The 19,593-nt window shown below is 40.3% G+C and overlaps 1 protein-coding gene across 5 annotated transcripts in view; it reads left to right on the forward strand.

Moving 5' to 3' along the window:
• SETX (senataxin) overlaps positions 1 to 19,593 on the forward strand; it is an 81,397-nt gene that overhangs the window by 33,010 nt on the left and 28,794 nt on the right. For 4 of the 5 annotated variants that reach the window (XM_030838476.2, XM_030838477.2, XM_060300255.1 and 1 more), the window contains 3 exons: positions 8,120 to 8,219; positions 15,640 to 15,813; positions 18,112 to 18,344. In XM_030838476.2, the coding sequence (XP_030694336.1) occupies positions 8,120 to 8,219; positions 15,640 to 15,813; positions 18,112 to 18,344 (507 nt within the window). The remainder of the gene's footprint in view (positions 1 to 8,119; positions 8,220 to 15,639; positions 15,814 to 18,111; positions 18,345 to 19,593) is intronic. The other variant, XM_060300253.1, reaches the window with a different exon arrangement.

Genomic DNA, 19,593 nt, shown 5'->3' on the forward strand with positions numbered 1-19,593 from the left:
AATAAGCTGAGGAATATACAGAGATTTTCTTCATTTTGAAGCTTATTTTTTTCTTGAACGTTTATCCTTTCCAGAAAACACTAAATCGCTTAGAAGCCATTCATAGCCCTTAAATTTAGGACACATATTTGTGATTTTATTTTTCCCTTAGTTAAGAAGTATTTCTATGTTTATCTTTAAGATTTTTTCCTTCAGGACATTTCTGTAGCCAAAACCTTTTCAAAACAGAATGAGCACAAGTTCCGTTTATATATACACAAAGTTCAAAATAGTCAAATACTTGTGGAAGGCCCATTATAAAAGAAAACAGCAGCCGCTCTCGCCTCCCCAAGTAATTATTTTTGATCCTTGATGGATCCTTTTGTTATTTACTTCCATATTTCTAAATAACATGCCACTATTTTGACTTGTTAATTTTTCAGTTCTAGACATTTTCTGTAGTTACCCACTACAGGAAGTACCCTCTCTTCCCAGCCCTGTGTTCACACACACCTCTCCTGTTTCCCCATCCTCACTATGGAGTAGTCTTGTAATTTTTAGATCAGTGTTTGTTATTATTTTGACGATATAAAAGGTGTCCATGGCTAAGTCATGTGGTAGCTGTAACTACTTTTTGTTTCCGACTCTTTACTTTCTCTGGATTTATTGTTTACTTAACTTTCTATGTACGTATCACTAAATTAGCTTCAGATTGTCTCTTGGATTTGTAGGTCTCTCAGTATGATCAGGCACATCAGATAGTTGATCAATTTCATCTTCTTGGTTTAGGATGGTTAACCTGAAATGCTCACCATCCTCGTCCTAGGGCTTGCATTTCCTTCTTCCTGTGTTGGATCTCTGTCTCCTGTACCCAGGGTTGTCTGTTTTTGTCACTCCCTCATTTTAGTAAGGCACATCCTTCAAACTTCCTGAGAGAAGAATGTGTAGGAGATAAATTTTGAAACTTTGCATGACTTAAAATTTCTGTTTTGCCATCTCTGTCTGTCTTTGTTGTTGTCGTCGTCGTTCTACTTCCTTGGAGACTTTCTCAGCGTCCAAGTCTATTGAAAAATTTTTGAGTGTATTTTTAGTTTCACGGGAACTCTTGTTCTCTCATTATTCCTTTTTATAGGATTCTGTGCTTTCTTCATGTACACAGTATTTTTTATTACCTGAAGTTAATTAATGATAAGTTTAAAGTTAGTTGAAAGTTTTCCTCTCTTTGCATCGTCCCTGTTTTCCCAGTTGCTTTTTTCCTATTCATTTTAGTGTCTACAGAGCTTTCATGTTAACTCCTTTCTTCGCGTGTCTAATGATTTTTGGTGGTTTACTCACACTTAAGAACAGGATACTAAAAAGCAGATTGGAGCATTGTTCATAATAGCCAGAAGTTGAAAACAACTGAGATGTCCATCAGGAGATGAATGGATAAACAAAACATGGTATATGCATACAGTGGAACATTAGTCTACTATTAAAAGGAATGACCCGTTATATACACTTTGACCTGTTCTTTGATGAACCTTGAAAATATTATGCTAAGTGAAAGAAGTCAGGTACAGAAGGCCACATATTGTGTAATCCCATTTATATGAATTTTCCAGAATAGGCAAATCTGTAGAGACAAAAAGTGGATTAGTAGTTGCCAGGGGATGGGTGGGGGGGGGGCGGGAATTAGGACTGACTGCTAATAGGTATAAGACTTGTTTTGGGATGGTGGGAATGTTCTGGAATTAGATAATGGTGATGGTTGCACAAAATAGTGAATGTACTAAAAACACTGTAGTGTGCACACTTTAAAGTGGTGAATTTTATATTGTGAAATATATCTCAACTTTTTAATGCTATAAGAAAAGAGGATGCATTTAAATAATGACAGGTCAAAAGAGATGCTTAGGAAAAGAGATACTTTTACTAAAATGGTCCTTTCTTATTTGCACTGTGGAAGTCAAATGTGATCTGAAGGACACCATCACATGGTGAAATCCAAATTAGTTTCATTCTTTATATTAAGATTATATGCTTAGGTATAGTTATAATCTATATTTTGTTACATGTAAGATTTTAAAACAGATTAGAAGCTCTGAGTGAAAGGGATAGGCTTGTTGACCATTGGCATTTTATTGGGAAGCCTCATCCCCACCCTCATGTCACTGTTTTTAGTCTCCCCCCCCCCCCTTAGTGAGGTCAGATTTCCCCAAGAAGAATCTTCAGATCGATTGCCTGGAAAGCATAGGCCTGACGGGGAGCTGACTGTGGGGTGAGGGTGGGGGCAGAGGGAAGGGTCCAGGCATTCAGTATATAAACACTTGCTTCATTCCCTTTTTTAAAATTGTTTTATTTTATTTTTAAAATTTATTTATTTATTTATTTTTGGCTGCATTGGGTCTTCATTGCTGCACGTGGGCTTTTCTCTAGTTGTGGCGAGGGCTTCAGTAGTTGTGGCTCACGGACTCTAGAGCGCAGGCTCAGTAGTTGTGGTGCACGGGCTTAGTTGCTCTGCGGCATGTGGGATCTTCCCGGACCAGGGATCAAACCCGTGTCCCCTGCATTGGCAGGCGGATTCCTAACCACTGTGCCACCAGGGACGTCCCCCCCCCCACCTTTTTTTTTTTAAGTACCTTATCTTCTCTCTCTCTGCTGCCCCACAGCCAGAGACTGTCACACTTTATAGAGATGAAACCGCTATAGCTTTTTGCTAGGAGCAGGGAGGGGCAGTCTGCCTTCAGCCCTCCTCCTTCTAGAGGTGTATGTCAGATGCCTCCTGCTTAGAGTTCAGCTTCTTGGACGTGCTGCGCTCGTTAACCATTCATCCATCTGCTTCCCAGCTTCCCAGATTTTGATGCTTTTGCCTCCTCTTCTGTTCTCTTCATCCTAATGAATTAATCCTGTTGTGAAAAATCCCTTGGGTGTTTTAGTGGGGTTTCAGGGGGAATGAAAGGAAATGCCTGTGTTCAATCTGTCATCTTTACCACGAAGTTTTATCTTGTTCCTTTTTTTTTTTAACCATGTAGTGAAACAGCATTGTTTTAGCATTTCTAGTTTATATAGGCCAACATTTATTAATGGTATTATTAATATACCTTGATTACTTTTTTTTTTTTCCCTCACTGTAACGTGTGGCTTGTGGGATCTTAGTTCCCTGACCAGGGATTGAACCTGGGCCCTCAGCAGTGAAAGCGCTAACAACTGAACTGCCAGAGAATTCTCAGATACCTTGATTACTTTTAATTTTTTCTTCTTTCTGATAAGTCAGAGACTGTGGCATCAACCACAGTCTTGGGCCAAGGCTTCTTACCCTCATTTGGATGTAATTTGACTTCATAATATTGTTTGTTAATGGAATGCTGAAGTGTGTTTAGAGTCCTTTGACAAAAATGCGGTTGGTATCCTCTTTAGGACATGAAATGCAGTGTTTGGTTATCCAGTTATTATGTCTTATTGCAGGTGGAATGCAATGACATTGCGTAGAATTATCCCTTGCCCCAAAGGGAAACGAGCAAATTCAACTTTTAGAAATATGAGTTTCTTGAATTAAAAAAAAAAAAATCCCACAAGGACTCAGAGGCAAAAAATATACAAATCAGTTTTCACAGCAAAGTAAAGGAGCTGTTACAGTGGAGGATTCCTGGACTGAATGTCAATATTACGACATAGCGTGAGTGTGTTTTGTGTTTGGTAATTGCAGTCATTGTTGCTTTTTGTTGTGGTCATCCATTTACAATGCTTGGCGTCAGTTTATTCATCTCTTGTAAAAATAAAATACAGTGTGTGTCGGGGAAAAAAAAAGAAATATGAGTCTTTTGTGTACTGATGTGACTGATAGAGGATATATTAGTTTTTAATCCTTACGTTTAACACACAAAAGTATTAGATAAATGTGCACTGTTTTGACAGGGACCAATTTTTTTGGTCAGTTTTGGCAAATACTCTTTTTTTCTTAAAGTTTCGGTTTGCAGTCCCCTTCTGTTACCTGTGTGTGCATGCATGTATATGCAGAGTGTAATTGGCAGGCGCTTTTTAGGTTGTGTAGACAAGGAGCAGGCAGAAAGGGGGCTCTTCTGGAGTACCAGCTGTGATTCTTAGTGCCCAAACCCCTTATAGGGAGATTGCACCGTTTTTTAGCTAATTTCCAGTTATAATTTGTTCTGTGAAGGAAACAAAACAGGTTGATATGGTGAGCGACATTGGGAGGCTGCTTTTGAGATCGGGCCGAGAGCCAGGAGAGGAGGGTTTTGTGCAGAGGAGGGGGGAGGGTCAAGACTATAATGCTTTGAAGTAGGCCTAACTGAGCATGTGTGAGCAAAGAGATTAGGCTGATGTGGCTGGAGTAAGGTAACTTAGAGGTAAAGGGAAAAGAGGTAAGATTGGAGAAATCAGTCAAGAGCTGGATGGTATACAACCCTGTAAGTGCAGGTTGGGGTTTCATTCTCAGTACAGTGAGAAGATGTTGGAGGATTTTTAGCTGGTTGGTGTTTAGGCTGGGGGAGTAGAAATATGTAGTAGTTTACTTTTTAAAAAAAAAAAAAAATTCTTAGTTGCTCATTAGAGAGTAACTGTAGAAAGGTAAGCATAGATGCAGTAGACCTGTCGGGGGCTATTATAGTAGGCCAGGAGAAAGATGATGGTAGCTTGATCTAGGTGGTAGCTTTGGAAATAAAGAGAAGTGAATTCATTGGGCGTAAATTTTGGAGATAGTACTCAGTACCTATCTTTTTTTATATATATAAATTTATGTTATTTATTTTTGGTTGGGTTGGGTCTTGGTTGATGCACACAGGCTTTCTCTAGCTGCAGGGAGCTAGAGAAACTCTGCATAGCATCCCCCGTTATCAACATCGCCTACCAGTGTAGTACATTTGTACAACTGATGAACCTACATTGGCAAGTCATTACCACCCAGAGTCCATAGTTTTCATTAGGGTTCACTCTTGATTTGTACATTCTAAGGGTTTGGACAAACGTATAATGACATGTATCAGTCCTTTAATATCAGAGTACTTTCACTGCCCTAAAAATCCTCTGTGCTCTGCCTGTTCACCCCTCCCCAGGCTCACCCCTGGCAATCACTCATCCTTTTACTGTCTCCATAGTTTGCCTTTTCCAGCATGTCACATAGTTGGAATCACACAGTATGTGGCCTTTCCAGATTGGCTTCTTTCACTTAGTAATGTGCATTTCAGGTTCTTCCATGTCTTTTCATGGCTTGATAGCTCATTTCTTTTCAGCACTAAATAATATTCCATTGTCTGGTTGTACCATAGTTTGTTTATCCATTCACCCACTGAAGGGCATCTTGGTTGCTTCCAAGTTTAGGCAGTTATGAATAAAGCTGCTATAAACATCCACGTGCAGGTTTTTAACGTAAATATAAGTGTTCAGTTCATTTGGATAAATACTGAGGGCACTATTGCTGGATCCTACAGTAAGAATATGTTTAGTTTCATAAGAAACCACCGAGCAGTCTTCCAAAGTGGTGCTACCATTTTGGGAATTCTCTGGCGGTCCAGTGGTTAGGACTATGCACTTCTGCTGCAGGGGGCACAAGTTCGATCCCTGGTCAGGGAACTAAGATCCCACAAGCCACGTGGCTCAGCAAAAAAAAAAAAAAAAAAAGTGATGGTGCCATTTTACATTCCCACCAGCAATAAATGAGAGTTCCTACTGCTCCACATCCCCGTCAGCATTTGGTGCTGTCAGTGCTCCAGATCTTGGCCATTCTAATAGGTGTGTAATAGTATCTCGTTGTTTTAATTTGCATTCCTTTGATGACATAAGATATGGAGCATTTTTTCATATACTAATTTACAGTCTGTATATCTACTTTGGTGAGGTGTCTGTCCAGGCCTTTTGCACATCTTTTTCATCAGGTTGTCTGTTTTCTTACTGTTGAGTTTTTTTTTTTTTTAGTAAATTTATTTTATTTATTTTTGGCTGCATTGGGTCTTCATTGCTGTGCGCAGGCTTCCTCTAGTTGCAGCGAGCAGGGGCTACTCTTCATTGCGGTGTGCAGGCTTCTCATTTCGGTGGCTTCTCTTGTTATGGAGCACAGGCTCTAGGCACGTGGGCTTCAGTAGTTGTGGCACGCGGGCTCAGTAGTTGTGGCACGCGGGCTCAGTAGTTGTGGCTCACGGGCTTAGTTGCTTCGTGGCATGTGAGATCTTCCTGGACCAGGGATCGAACCTGTGTCCCCTGCGTTGGCAGGCGGATTCTTAACCACTGCACCACCAGGGAAGCCCTTCTCCTTCACTTTTAAAGGATAATTTTGCAGGATTCAGAATTCTAGGTTGGTAGGTTTTATTCTCTCAACAGTCTAAATATTTCACTACTCTCTCCTTGCTTGCATGGTTTCTGAGGAGAAGGTAGATGTAATTCTTGTTTTTCCTCCTCTATAGATAAGGTGTTTTTTCCCACAGGCTTCTTTCATGATTTTTTTCTTTATCTTTGATATTTCATATTCCTTAAGTTTGAATATGATATGCCTAGGTGTAGTTTCTGGCATTGATTCAGCTTGCTCTTGGAGCTTCCTGGATCTGTGGTTTGGTGTCTGATGTTAATTTTGGAAAACTCTGAGTCATTATTGCCTCAAATACTGCTTCTTTTCCTCTCTCTCTTCTTCTCGTATCCCCATTATGTGTATGCTGCATCTTTTGTCATTGTCTCACAGTCTTGGATATTCTGGGGTGTGTTTTTTTCCCCATTTTTTTTTTCTCCTTGCTTTTCAGCTTTGGTAGCTTCTATTGCTATAGCCTCAAGCTCAGAGATTGTTTCCTCAGCAATGTCCAGTGTACTAATGAGCCCATCAGAGGCATCCTTCATTTCTGTTACAGTGTTTTGTTTTGTTGGGTTTTTTTGCGGTACACGGGCCTCCCACTGCTGCGGCCTCTCCCATTGCGGAGCACAGGCTCCGGATGCGCAGGCCCAGCGGCCATGGCCTACGGACCCAGCTGCCCCGCGGCATGTGGGATCCTCCCGGACCGGGGCACGAACCCACGTCCCCTGCATCGGCAGGCGGACTCTCAACCACTGCGCCACCAGGGAAGCCCTGTTACAGTGTTTTTGATCTCTAGCATTACCTTTTGATTCTTTCTACTTTACATCTCATTCATTACATTACCCATCTATTATTTCATGGTCTCCTTTTTCCGTTAAACTCTTAGTATATTAACTATAGTTTTAAAAAAAATAATTCCTGGTCTGATAATTCCAGTATTCCTGCCATATCTGACAGGTTTTAGTGCTTCTTTAGTCTGTTCAAACTGTGTTTTTTGCCTTTGAGTATGCCTTGTAATTTTTTGTTGCAAGGCGGTCGTAATCTACTAAATAAAAGGAACAGCAGTAAATAGGCCTTTAGTGATACAGAAATGAGGTATGGGGGAAGGAAGATCATTCCGTAGTCCTATGATAAGGTGTCACTCTTTTAGTGAGCCTTTGCCTCTGGACTAAGAACTTTACACCACATGCTTCTTAGTTTCCCCCACCTCCTTGGGTGAGACAGGATGGTTAGAATGGGCTGGAGCTGGTTTTCTTCCCTCAAGTAGGTTAGGCTCTGATAAAATCCCAGCAAGTTTGACTCTGATAAAATAGCTTCTCATAGATCAGGCCTTGTTAAGAAGGTCAAGAATGCTCTGGTGTATTTCAGAATGTTTCCTTTTCCCCAGTCCCCACCAACCCCCCACCCCCGCTGGAAGCACACAGGGAATTTTCTGCAGTGTTCACTGTGAGGGCCTGTTAGAGCTCCTAGAGGTAAAACTCACCAAAGTGTGGGGTCCCTCTTATGACTGGGTCCCCCTAGAGTTTTTAAGAGAGTTGTTCATGCTGAGCCTCCAACAGTTCGTCACATCCAGTTCAGGTTTTCCTCCTGGCATGGAGGTTTCTACTTAAGAGTTTTCTGCTCTGGTAAGTTGTGATTGTATCTACCTTTTTGTCTCTTTTTACTTGTTAGGATGGAGTGGTGACTTCTAAGTTCCTTAAATGCCAAGCTGGAAACCAGAAGTCCCAAATTAATTTTTAATGTTTGTGTCACACAGGAGTTCTAGGTTCTGGATTTTATGGTTGCTTACTTTGGAAATTTTTGCTGTTTAACATTGGCTTTTCAGATGTTTTCGCTTTCTTAATTTGCTTTTTTTGCTTTGCGTAGGTGGCACAGGAATGGATCAGCTCTCCAAACAAAGAGAAATTCCATCGGTTGCATTTACGAAAATTTCCTTCTGAGTATAAAAAATACTGGGAGTTTGTGGGTAAGTTCTTTCTTATGTAACTTGGGCTATATCATATAATAATTGGAGATTGCTGTTTGAGGGAACATAATAATTGTTTGAATTTTCTGGGATAGAGGTTTCCTAAGGTGAATTTGTAACCTCTTACTAAGAATATGTTTAAGGTCTTTAATTAATGAGAATAATTACTGGGGCAGTTATAAAATTCATGGTTTTAACCATTGTGCAATCAGAATACCACAGGCCAAAGTGTCCCTAGATGCTGGGCAAGGGAGAGAGAAGGTGAGTGAGGGAGTTTGACTGGCGGGGGTGGAGGGGGTGTTGCCATGATCGTGCGTACAGATTCTGAGTTAATCTCTCTATCGTCTCTGCTCTCATTTCATGAGTGGTCTGGAGCACGCGTCACAGTTATGTCTTAGTTATAAATAAACCAAGCATTTAGAACCCTTTAAAATAAAAAGTATAAATTCTCCGTCTGCCTCCTTCCCCCTTGCAATCCATCCTACTCCATAGATTCACTTAAGGAAAAAAGCATGTACATATACTTGGGGGGAAAGGTATTATATGTTCACTGTAGAATATTCAGATAATATTAGCCAATAGTAAAATAAACATCACTCACAGTTCCCATCATTCAGAGATAATCCTATGAACATAGTAGTGTATGTCTTACTGTTAGACTTCCTACTCATCTGAGTGAAGTGGGGGTGGGAGGGGGTGGGGGGGTTGGTAGGGTTATTTTACCTAAGTGACTGTTTTCATGTATTTATTCAGCAAATATTTACTGACTTTATACTACCTGATAGTGTATGATGCTAGATGCTAGTTATGTAGCTGTGATGAAAACATAAAATTCCACCTTCATGAAGCTTACATTTGACTTATTTTCACTTAATCTATTATAAATGTCTTTTCAGAGATAAATAATAATAGCATGTTCAGTGTATGTAGTTATTCCATTGTAAGCATATTCCATAGTTCTGTTTAACCAGTAATTTCTAGTTAGACATGTACCTTATTTATGGTTTTTTACTGTTACACTGAATAAATCCCTTTGCTAGATCAAATAGTGTGTGTATTTTAAGACTTTTGGTTCATATTGCCTCTGTCTACCAAAAAGAATACGATTTTCACTTCTAACATAAGAATGTATCTCTTCTCATTTGCTAGTTTAAACTTTTCCCCCAGTTTTATATGGAAAATGTATCTCATTTGAGGTTGTAGTTTTTGTCCTCAAATCTTTATTGGTCTTTTGTATTCTTTGGCGGGGGCGGATAATTGTCTGTTCATGCCTTTTGTCCTTTTCTTTTTCTATTAGGGAGGTTGTTTTCTTATTTGTGTGCATTGTTAATTTTTTTTCAATTTCATTATTTGCTGTTCAACTTCACATGCAGTTTTTGAGGCAGACAATTTTTATCTTCACATGTTCAAAAATACCGTATTTATTTCTTTACCATTCAGTTGGTTTTAGAAATCAGATAAATGCTTCCATATTTTCTTGTAGTAGTTTTATATTTCTTTTTAATGTTTAAATCACTGATTTATCTGCCATTTATCTTGATGGTATGATAGAATCACATAGCATTTACTCTTGTGTCTGACTTCTTTCACGTAACATGTCTTCGTAATTCATCAGTTTTGTGTGCATCTTTGGTATTTTTTTTTCATTGCTGTGGTGGTATTTCAATGTGTGACTATGTCACAATTTTACTGTTGATGGACATTTTTATTATTATTATTTTAAAGAAGTTTTTTTGGCAGTGCCATGTGGCTTGTGGGATCTTAGTTCCCTGACCAGGGATTGAACCCGGGCCACAGCAGTGGAAGTGCCGCGTCCTAACCACTGGATCGCCAGGGAACTCCAGTTAATGGACATTTTTTCCAGCAGTTTAGGCCTGTGTGTCAGGGTTCCCCAAGCCCATCCCTACGTTCAGTGATTTGCTAGGAGGACTCACAGGAATTATATTCATGCTCATGGCTGTGACTTACTGTGGCAAAAGGATACAAAGCAAAATTAGCAAAGGGAAAAAGCAAACCAGGAGCAAGTTTCCAAGAGTCCTTTCCCAGCGAAGTCACACAGGACGCACTTAACTTTCCCAGTAGTGAGGTGTGACAACCCATGTGACACATTACCTACCAGGGAAGCTGAGACACTCAGTGCCTAAAACACCCTCTGCCTAGCTCAGATTCATGACTTTTCACAAGTAAAGTGGGTGTTTGACATAAGCTGTAGAGAAAAAATTTGGCAAACAGGTAAGGTACAGTGAGCCATTCTCATCAGCAAATGATGAGAGGTGTCCGGAAATCCAAGTTCCCAGATTCCAAGGGGGACCAACCTTGTAAGCAGGCCTTTCTAATGATAGCAGCCTCAGGCCTGCTTCTACACACAGCATTTTATGAATAATGCTACTATGATCATTCATGTGTCTCTTCGTGTTATGCGAGGGTGTTTTTGTGGAGTCTGTCTCCTGAAGTGGGTCTCAGAGTCTCAGGGTATTATGTGTGAGCTTAACGTAAGTAGATAACGCCAAGCCAGTCATGCAGAATGACACACCCCCACCAGCGTATGGAAGTCACGTTGCTCCATGTCTGTGCCAACACATTTGTGTCGATTGTGCTGTTCATTTTAGCCGTTGCAGTGTGTGTGTATTGATGGCCATTTGTGGTTTTATTTTGTACTATCCTGGCTATCAGTGACATTGAGCACCTTCTCATATATTTAGTAGATGCTTAAGTAAGCTCTTTGGGGAAGCACCTATTAAAGACTCCTGTTCATTTTCTGTTAGTTGTCTTTTTCTTACTGATTTGTAGCGAGTTCTTTATATAATCTGGATATAAACCATTCTCCCACTTTGGCTTCCATTATGACTCTCTTAGTGATGTCTTTAAAATTCTTATTTTATTCTTGTTTAGAATTTATTTTTTAACATAACAAATGCATCTATGTATTTTTTACGGTTAATGGTCTGTGCCTCATTTAAGAAACCTTTCCCTGCTGCAGGTCATCAATATATTATTTTAACATCTAGAACAGGTGTCAGCAAACCACAGCTTGCAGATCTACCCGGTATCCTGTTTTTATACTGCGGAAGAGTAAGGTTTTTTTTGTTTTGTTTTGTTTTTTTGCGGTACGCGGGCCTCTCACTGTTGTGGCCTCTCCCGTTGCGGAGCACAGACTCCGGATGTGCAGGCTCAGCGGCCATGGCTCACAGGCCCAGCCGCTCTGTGGCATGTGGGATCTTCCCAGACTGGGGCACGAACCCGTGTCCCCTTCATCGGCAGGTGGACTCTCAACCACTGCGCCACCAGGGAAGCCCTCTCAATTTTAACCATTTCCAATTTATCGTGATTTTTTTTTTTTTTTTTTTTTTTTTTTTTTGCGATACGCGGGCCTCTCAGTGTTGTGGCCTCTCCCGTTGCGGAGCACAGGCTCCGGACACGCAGGCTCAGCGGCCATGGCTCACAGGCCTAGCCGCTCCGCGGCATGTGGGATCTTCCCGGACCGGGTCACGAACCCGTGTCCCCTGCATCGGCAGGTGGACTCTCAACCACTGCGCCACCAGGGAAACCCTTTTTTAAGGTTTTGGAAAAAAGATGATGATGAATATGCAACAGACACCATATGTGGCCTGCAAAGAAAAATCTGGCTCTTTACAGAAAGTTTGCCAGTCCCTTTCGAGAGGCTTCACTGTTTTGCCAACCTGGAATGGATTTTGTACACGAGTAAGATATAGGGGCCGTGTTTCATTTTTTTCCCTAATGGAAATGTAATTACCCCAGTAGTGTTTATTGAAAAGATTATCCTTTCTCCATGGTCTGCAGTGCCATATTTTTCATAAATCTAGTGTCCATTTAATGTACTGACCTTTTTCTGGACTCCTTTCTTCTTTATTGGATCATTTGCCTACCTCTCTGCCCATATCACGTTGCTTAATTTTACTTAATTAAGCTTTATTATAAACTTTAATGAGCAAGTCCGCCTACCTTGTTTTGCCTTAAGAGTATGTTGGCTATTCTTGTCCCTTTGCATTACCATGTAGGTTTTAGAGGAAAAAAAAAATGTGGAAATTTGTTAAGAATTGACATCTTTCTAATACTGATTTGAATAAGATACATACCTTCAGTTATTTAGGTTTACTTTCAGTAATGTTTTACAGTTTTCTAGGGAGAGGTTTTGCAGATCATCATTGGTTAGATTTTTTTTCTTTTGGTGTCATTTGTAATTATTTAAGTGACTATCTCTAAAAGATATGGACCTAAAAATTCATAGTAAAACATTATTTTGTTGCTAAAGTATTAACCATGCTTTCTTAATATTAGATAGCTAGACAGTGTTCAAGTTTTCAGTTTCCTCATAAAGAACAATTTATTTCAGCCTGTTTGAATTAAGATCCAAATTAGGTCCACTCATTGACATTGTTAATATGTCTTCTTCAATTATAATTGTCTCCTTCATGGATTTTCCCCCCCTTTGTAATTTATTTGTTGAAGAAATTGTGTTGTTGACCCTGTAGAATTACTGCCTGTGTCTTGCTGATAGCATCCCCCTGGTGGTGTTTAGTATGTTTTTCAGTCCTCTGTATTTCTTGTAAATTGATAGTTGGATCTAGAGGCTTGATCAGATTCATTTGATCTAATATTTTTGGCAAAACTATTTCATAGCTGGGGTTGGTGTGTTCCTTTATCAGGAGGTGCTTGATCTTTAATTTCTCTTTTTGTAATATTTATAACCGTTGATCCTTAATGCCTAGATTAATTATTTTACTAAAGGATACAAAATGGTGATATTTTTATTTTATCATTTCTTCATTTATTAGCTGTTGTAGTTCTATAAAGAGAAAGTGCTCCGTTTTATTTGATTACTCAGTAGTATACTTTATAAAGAAGGGTAGAATAAGTATTGATTCTTGACTCCTGACCAGTTTTCAAAATAATGACTTAATTCTCTGCAAGTGCTGGGTTGACCAATGAACTTTAAAAAAAATTGTTTTCGTTACAAACACATGGACTTAAATACACTTCTGTTTCAAGTCTTTGTAATTGGCTTCTTCAGGTTGGCTCCTGAGCCCTTGAGACAGGACCCTACTAGTCTTTGAGAGCTTTCTTGCTACCTGATATAACCGATACCATCTATATTTTTTATCCTGTATGTGAGCTTGTGATTTTCTCAGTAGCCTTCGTATCTTTGGGTAGAAAAAGTTGTTTCAAGATCAGTATTGGCATGTTACATGCTGTTAACAAGTAATACGTGTAAACATAAGGGTACAGGAAGGTTGGAAGAGAAAGATTGGAGAAAGCTACTCATGCAAACCCGACTACAAGAAACTTGTTTTGCTCTGTTAATACCAGACTAAATAGACTTTACGGCAGAAAAGCATTATTTGAGATTAAAAGAGAGTATTTCACAATGATAGCAAGTTCAGTTAACAGAAGATAGGACCATTTTGAATACCTAATACAATATATAAAGAAAAAACTGACAGAACTAGAGTATACTCTTTACATATATGTGAGACCTTTGAACCATTCATGTTTTTCTTTTAGTTTGGAAATTATACCTCAATTTTTACCTCTTGGGCCATTTAGTAGTTCAGGTGAAAACTTACAGCGTGCATGATTCAAAGTTTACAGTTTTAATCGATACTTTAAGTGTCTCCATAGATAAGGCAAAATCTTGAAAACTTTAACCCTGTTTATCTGTTCCACTTCGTATATTCTTATTGTTATGTATTTTTTAACTCTATATTTTAAACTGTGTAAGACATACAGTTGGTCCTCTGTATTTGCGGGATTTGCATCATCGGATTCAACCGTGGATTGAAAATATTCAGGGGAAAAAATTCCAGAAAAACATATTTGCTGTGCACCAGCACCTATTTACGTACCACTTATGTTGGATTTACAACTCTGTACATAGCGTTTGCATTGTATTAGGTATTATAAGTAATCTAGAGAGGATTTAAAGTGTACTGGAGCATGTGCTCCAGTGGGTTATGTGCAAACACTACACCATTTTACATAAGGGACTTGAGCATCTGAGGATTTTGGTGTCTGCAGGGGTCCTGGAACCAATTCAAGGACTGTACGACTGTACTCTGTGTAGTGCCTTGTGCAGCCCTTTTTTGTTTGTTGATACTACTAGTTCATGTATTTCTTCTCTCCTGGTGCTTTGCTTATCTCTAATATGTTGGTCATTGTCTTTGGAAAGTTATTTAAAAAATAATCAGAGGCCTAGGATGATAGGATGTCTTCTTCCAGAGAGGATTTTTCTTTGCTTCTGCCAGGATTCTGGGAGTACTAGCAATGTGGGATCATCTTAATCTGGTTTAAAGAATTGAGCTTTCCTGAAATACTCGGGTGAATTGAAGCTGCCTTCATTCTTGGGTGTAGTCCTTCATGGTCCCAACCTGCACCTTGAGGGCTACCAGGATGCCTACTCTATCTGTGCAGGCCCTGGACTCCAGTTTTTGTCTCTTTTTTTTGTACAAGGCTATCCCAGGTACGGCTCAAATTCCTGGCTGCCCACTCCCTGAAGAGTTCAGATGTTTCTAGGGAAAATACTGGGCTGATGCCTATGGATTTCCACATTGTTCTGGATCTCAACAGAGTAATTCTTCATTGTTGTATTTGCTCTCTGATGCCTTCAAATAGACATTTCTTACATGATGCATTTTTTAAATTCTTTTTTTTTTTTTTGCGGTATGCGGGCCTCTCACCGTTGTGGCCTCTCCCGTTGAGGAGCACAGGCTCCGGACGCGCAGGCTCAGCGGCCATGGCTCACGGGCCTAGCTGCTCCGTGGCATGTGGGATCCTCCCGGACCGGGGCGCACGAACCCACGTCCCCTGCATTGGCAGGCGGACTCCCAACCACTGCGCCACCAGGGAAGCCCTAAAATTCTTTTTTGACTTAGTAGTTCAGTCGACTTAATCCTAGTACTTCGTGCTTTGGTTCAGTATGTTGTTGCTGGATTTGGCAGTTGGTACTGAACTTTTTAATTTTAGAGCTTGCTCTGTTTTCTCAGCCCCATTTATTTTACTACTGTCCTTTCCCCCCTTGTTTGAAATGCCACTAGTAGGCTCAAAATTCGTATGTGTACATGGATCTGTTTCCAGATTTTCTTTTGGGATTTTCAAAGTAGGGCACAAAAGTGAAATTTTCTTGATTAAAAAGTAAGATAAACTTCAAGGAAAAGAAATTTATTAGCTGCTTTTTAATATTATGACTTCATCTATTTTGGCTTTGTAGCAGTTTTTAAGAAGACTTTTATAATACTGTGTGATCAATATTTGACAATGCTGACTAGCTTAGACTATCATTTTGAAGTATGTACAAAGTCCACTAGTGCTGTATACTTGCTTGAACTTAGTACAAGGGTTTAATATCCTTTAATCTCATGTAAAATAATTCTGTTAGAATAAATGCTGATTTCTTGTTTTATAGTTTATCTTGAGGAATGTGAACTAGCTAAACAGCTTCATCCAAAGGAAAATGATTTGGTGTTTTTGGTTCCTAAAAGACTAAATGGAGAGGAGGAGGACATAGAGAGAAATCGCATGCAAGATCCCTATGAATATTATTGTGGTTATGTTCATAAATTCCGCCGCACCTCAGTCAGTAAGTACCTAATGAGACATTGAAGCGAAATCTGTCAGCAGCTCATCTTTTAATTTCCCTCTAAATTAGGCTTTACTAGCCATGTATTTGCTATACATTTACCAGATGTATATTTGCTCGATGTTTACCAGACTGTATTTGCTAGGTTGATTACTTAGCATTCAGAGTCCTCTTTTAGTTTTTCTAGACTCAGCTGGAAAAGGCCCAGCATTTATTGCTTCAGACTTAGGATTTAAAACCTTTCTTTTGTAATGTCTTCTCCTTCTAGTAAATTCCTTCATCTGTCAGTGTGTTTGTTATAAAACAGACAATTTGCAAACCATCTGTTTGTTAAATCACATTCCAGCCTTGGTTTTGTGGCTAATTATTGATGAGCAGACCAAACACATAACTAATTGTAAGGCAACTGGAGGGGTTTACCATTTCATCACTCCCATCCATCGTGTTGTAGGGACCTCTCTCCCTAAGGTAGCATAACAAAAATAATGTTAGCTTAAATTTAAGGACTACTGACTATGTGCCAGCCAGTGTGCCCTGTCCTTCCTGTGCACATTTATCATCTTTTCCCAGAGCCCTGCAAAGCAGAATGGTTTGTTCTCTGCTCATTGGGAAATCAGAGTTCAGGGATGTTAAGTAACTTATCCAAAGACATCCTTAGTATTAAACGCTAGGTCCAGAATTGAAACCTAATTTTGTTTGACTACGAAGTCCACACGCTTGATATATGCCAAGCTGCCTTTTTGACATTGCTGCTCTCTTAGTCTCTGTTATGTGAAGAGAATATGTGATCATTATTCCTTCACCTTTTTGCATCGTATCTTAAAAATAGCAACAAAGCTGTTAGGAGTTTAACATTGTGCCGCATCATAACTGGTGTGCCATGTTTACTATTGTGTGATCAGAGCTCAGTTCTTTATGCAAGATGAGTTTAGCAACAGGGATATATAGCTTCATCTGTGCTTTCAACTCTTACAAGTGGTTACATTTGCCAAAGTTCTGTTTCTAAGATTTAGAAACGGTTTCTGTCTCCTTCCCTGAACTCCTCATGCATCCAACTATCTGACATCTCCATTTGGAGATTATTAGACATTTCAAACCTACTCCAAAAAGAAACACTTGATTTACTGCCTGACATGTGCTGTTGCTTCAGTTTTTCCCAACTCAGCATGTGGGACCTCCATCCCATTCTTCCAGTTGCTCAGCCCAAAACCTCAGAGTCATCCTTGAGTCCTGCTTTCCCTCACACGCTCCATCTAATGCATCAGGAAATCCTATTGGATCTTCCTTTGCCATATATCCTACATCCAAGCGCCACCTCTCCCGCTACCTCCTGGCCCACACGACCATTCACTTTTACCTAGATTTTAGCCTCTTAAGTTGTCTTTTTGTGCTTTTTCCATTGCAGTTTATTCTTCATTCTCAATAAGTGATTCTTTTCATGTGTGAGTTAGCGCATGTCACTTACCTGCGCGGAGCTGTCCTGTGCTCTTGACCTGACTCAGAGTCATGTTCAGAGTGATTAACTGCAGAGCCCTCTGAAGTGTAGCTGCATTTACTCTCTTGGTCTTCTAGCTCGCTTCTCCCTGCTTTTCCTTCTAGCCATTCTGGCCTTCTCCCTGTTCTGAAAATAATCCAGGCACCTCACTGCCTCATTGTCTTTGCAGTTGCTGATTCTCTGCCTGTAACCCACTTTCCCTGGTTACGGGCATCGCTCGCTCACTTAATGCCACGTCTCTGCTCAAATATCATATCAGGAAGACCTCCCCTGACTCTCCTGTCTACGATAACACTCCCTCACAACCCTCATCACTTCCTCATCCCCCCTCTCGGCTTTCTTCCTAAGACTTACCATCACCTGACATGTTTATTTGCTTATCTGCCCCCTTCTTCTAAAAAATAAGCCTCCAGAGGACAGGAACGTTGTCTGGTTCTTAGGAGGCAGTCAGTAGATACTTATGAGAAAATTATTTAAATGATGTATAAAAAACATGTTACAGGGCTTCCCTGGTGGCGCAGTGGTTGAGAGTCCGCCTGCCGATGCAGGGGACACGGGTTCGTGCCCCGGTCCGGGAAGATCCCACATGCCGCGGAGCGGCTGGGCCCGTGAGCCATGGCCGCTGAACCTGCGCGTCCGGAGCCTGTGCTCCGCAACGGGAGAGGCCACAACAGTGAGAGGCCCACGTACCGAACAAAAAAAAAAAAAAAAAGTTACAAAACACGTTGTTCTGAATAACCTTTTTAACTGGACACTGTTATTCACTGGTAACTGAAATTGCTTTTTCTCCTTCTTGATAATAGTGCATAATGGGAAATCTGAGTGCTCCGTTTCCATCCAGACTCAACATAATTTACCAGTCAATTTAAATGAATTCGTGAAATGTTTTGTAATCAGCTCTCTGGTGACTACACAAAGGAAGTTGAAAGCCATGTCTTTGCTGAGTGGTCGGAACCAACTGGCCAGAGCCGTTCTGAATCCAAACCCCATGGACTTCTGTACAAAAGATTTACTAACTGCAACATCTGAGAAAATTGTGAGTGATAGTCATTTGATAACAGGGAAAGTCAGAACATTTCATGTCAGGATGTTAAAGCATCATGTTATTTTCATCTGTCACACATTCCCTTTTGTCTACAACAAAGACATAGTCACCATGTGTGCCCAGTGACGTTTTTAGTGCTTAGTTTTCTTTAATATTGCAAAGTAGTTCTTTGTGTTAGGTTAGTCAGCCTACCTCAGGAAAAAAGGTAGAGTGCAAAAAGGAATTGAAAATATGCTTGAAGAGCAACATTAAAATGTGAGGTGAACATCCTACTTAACTGTTTGTTAGGTGATTAAATGCAGGAGTAAGAGTAGGTTTAATGGGATGAATTTTGCATTTGAATGATCAGTGGAGCATCGACTGGTATTGTTGCCAGTGTGACAACGAAGTTGTGATTCTTTGTGAACACATATTTCTCACTGTTGTAAGAGTTGTGTGTAAGTTCCAGGAAATTAACACAGAGACAGGCGGAAGGAAAGGAATGTTATTTGAACCCCTGTCTTGTGTTAGGGCTTTCATATGCATTTTCTCAGTCAGTTCTTGTTGTAGTTTATCTTATGACAGGGCCAAAAGTAAGCTCATCACACGAGATGAATTGTGCCGAAGCACAGCAGTAGAGGGCTGCCGCTCACTCAGGCAGAACAGCGCCGTCTGTCCTGCTGTGGTAGCTTTTATTAAAGCATTATCTAGGTTTACATTTTTAAAACTTGTTTTCTTAACATTTCAGAAATGTCAAAGCAGCAACCTATGTTTTTATTAATTATACAAGCAATAATTGGCTTTCGTGAGCACCTGCCGTGCTTCGTCCTTGAGCGCCAAAGCAGCACAGAGTTCCCACCATTATTCTGATTATACTGAACTAGCACAAGGGCATCTCCTTGCGTTCCCACCACTCTGATTATACTGAGGACACCTCATGGATCAGTGTCCAAAGCACTCAATGCTTCTTCGCAGGCCCCCGGTTTGCCAGGGGTGGGCAGGGCTCAAAGCAATCAGGACTGTTTGTAGTTCTGGCTTATTCGCCAGCCCCCAGTTTGCTTGGGGGGGGGGGGGCTCATGGGTCACGTCTCCTTTCCATCCTCAGTTATTCCACTACAGTTCTCACCCTCTAAGGAATCCCAGATTTAATGATTGACAAAGGCTGAAGCCCAGAGAGGTTAGGAGTTTAGAGACCTAGCTTTTGAGTGAAACTGAGGTGTAGACTCAAATCTGACCCAAAATCCACGCTTTTTCGACTGTA

Source organism: Globicephala melas, chromosome 6 (genome assembly GCF_963455315.2).
Source record: "Globicephala melas chromosome 6, mGloMel1.2, whole genome shotgun sequence".
In the NCBI taxonomy this organism is placed as follows: domain Eukaryota; kingdom Metazoa; phylum Chordata; class Mammalia; order Artiodactyla; family Delphinidae; genus Globicephala; species Globicephala melas.